The sequence below is a fragment of the Mus caroli genome, chromosome 6, assembly GCF_900094665.2.
Source record: "Mus caroli chromosome 6, CAROLI_EIJ_v1.1, whole genome shotgun sequence".
NCBI classification, from domain to species: domain Eukaryota; kingdom Metazoa; phylum Chordata; class Mammalia; order Rodentia; family Muridae; genus Mus; species Mus caroli.
This window is the reverse complement of record NC_034575.1, coordinates 84,986,316-84,988,672: the sequence shown is the minus strand read 5'-3', so window position 1 is coordinate 84,988,672 and position 2,357 is coordinate 84,986,316. Positions and strand designations below refer to the sequence as shown.

The 2,357-nt window shown below is 52.4% G+C and overlaps 1 protein-coding gene across 1 annotated transcript in view; it reads left to right on the top strand.

The window, feature by feature from the left end:
• The first annotated feature begins 1,351 nt into the window (after positions 1-1,351).
• Mcm2 (minichromosome maintenance complex component 2) overlaps positions 1,352-2,357 on the top strand; it is a 6,623-nt gene continuing 5,617 nt past the window's right edge. Inside the window, exons 1-2 of the mRNA XM_029478228.1 lie at positions 1,352-1,587; positions 2,170-2,346. Of these exons, the coding sequence (XP_029334088.1) occupies positions 1,387-1,587; positions 2,170-2,346 (378 nt within the window). The 5' untranslated portion in view covers positions 1,352-1,386. The remainder of the gene's footprint in view (positions 1,588-2,169; positions 2,347-2,357) is intronic.

Below are 2,357 nucleotides of genomic sequence, written 5' to 3'. Positions count from 1 at the left end.
TGGTACCTTTTGTGGGTGTTTCCAGGGTTATAACCACCTTGGATCCTGTAGAGCCCTGCTTTGAAGACTCATGTACCCCTGGACTCTGAAATCCTGGGTACAGNATGCATGCCTGTGCTTGTCTTCATCTGCAGCTGCCCCTCCCCTCCCCCACCCCCTCGTAATGCCTGGCTTCAGGAGTGTTAGCACTCTTGATGCTTTCTGTGGTTCTGAGCTGTCTACTTTAGAGCTGCCTGGCCAGGAAGTTGCCTATGACAGTGTTCAAGTCCAGGTCTGCTTTAACCCNGGTGACCCGGCNCCATTTAGTTGTGCCCTCTCCTTCCGTTGCAGCCCCACCTTAGCTGTGTCTCAAACTTAGACTCTGGCCCCGGGACACTGAGCTGTACTGTGCGGGGATTAGCAAGAGGGGTCAAGTATGTGCTGGCCTTGCTGGCTGCCCAGTGTGTTCCTTGGGTCTTAGTCTTGATGATGTTTTGGGAGAGAGGTTCCGAGGCTCTCTTCTCATGGAAAAAACGGGTATGTGGAGGCTTGATTGTCTAAGGTCTCCTGGGCAGCACTGGTCCTAAGGATCAGGCAAGTGTATAGATGTGATTGTATGNTTCTTTTATTGGGACAGGGGCTTACTATATAGCCATGACTAGCCTCAAGTTGACAGACATCTATGTAACTTTACCTCTGGAGCTCTGGACTTAAAGGTGTACACTACCATGACCTGAGAGTGTGCTCTTTTAGCTGCTGTGTCTCGTGGATCAGTCAGCTCTGGGTGCCTGTCCAAACCCCTGGTATCAATGACTTGAAGACAAGTTGATTTATGGCTTGGTTTTAGACTCATCAGTTGACCCTGTGNCTTTGTGCCTGTGTGTGGTGCAGCAGGCTGCTCATCTCACTTCAGAGACACAGAAGAGAACAGAGACTGGCCAGTGTCCTATAGTCCCCTTCAAGGGCATACCTCTGTGACCTAAGGCCTCCCACAAGGCTTCATTGCCTCTCATACATGGACTGAAGAATTAGTGCCCCACAAATAGGCCATGGGGGACATTTGCAGCCCAGACTGTAGTATGTTGTCTCTTTTTTGGATTGTAAANGAACTAGTGGGACTCTCTACCATTTGGCCTTGCTCTGCCGCTTGTGGGTGCTGCTATAGATGCCGCACCCACATCTACAGCTTGACCCTCATAAGGTCNGTCATGCTTAAAGCTCAGCATCCCCTTCTGCCAACGGTGGACACACTAAAATCTAGGCTCTGGGGCCTAGCAGATACTGGAGCCTGGGGCGGGGAGGAAGACATTGTCTAGGGATGGTGGCAGGCGAAGAGACTTTCTGAGTCATTGTTGGCCTGCCCTTTGGTCTCTGTGGCTTTCGTGGCCTGCATTAAGGTCAGAGCACATGAGAAAGCTGTGCTTTGAGGAGAGNGGTTGGCTGTGTAGGAACCATGATCTTTGTCTTGTGCAGACCATCTATCAGAACTACCAACGTATCCGCATCCAGGAGAGTCCCGGCAAGGTGGCGGCTGGCCGACTGCCCCGTTCCAAGGATGCCATTCTCCTCGCTGATCTGGTGGACAGCTGCAAGCCAGGGGACGAGATAGTGAGTGACTGTTAGAAACTGGTAGTATCTGCTGTGGCCAGTGGAGCTAGGGTCCGTGTCCATGGGTGCGCTCAGCCTGGCACCAGCTCTTGAGTCAGAAGGAGAGCTTTTTTCCTGCTGGTTGGAGCGGCGGGTGTTGCTCCATCTTGCTGTGATAGTACAGGAGGAAAAGTTTAACTTGGGTCAGTGCCAGAGAGGCCTTAGTTCATGGTCTTTGGGCCTGTGGCTGTGGAGGTAGCCGCACATCTCATGGAGCTAGAGAGCAGAGAGAACTGGGAGATGTGTCAGGGTCTAGAGAGTTCCTTCTCAAGGGCACAACGTAAGTGACTTCACTAACACTTTGTAGTTGTGCCAAGATGAGAATGAAANCTTCAGTGAATAGCTCCTTCCTCTGCCCCTTGCGCTCCCTCCCATGCAAAGCACCGTGGGACAAAGCTCGTGTTTCTGAGCTTGCTGGGCTCTTCATCTTGTTTGCAGTGTGGGGAGCGTGGGGTGGAGCCAGGGAAAGCAGCATGGATGTGGGCCCTACGATAGCTCAGGACCTCAGGTTGCACCCTCTGACTTGTGACCGCCCTTTCCCAGGAGCTGACCGGCATTTACCACAATAACTATGACGGCTCGCTTAACACCGCCAACGGCTTTCCAGTCTTTGCCACTATCATCTTGGCCAACCATGTTGCCAAGAAGGACAACAAAGTCGCTGTGGGGGAGCTCACCGATGAGGACGTGAAGATGGTCACCGGTCTCTCCAAGGATCAGCAAATTGGAGA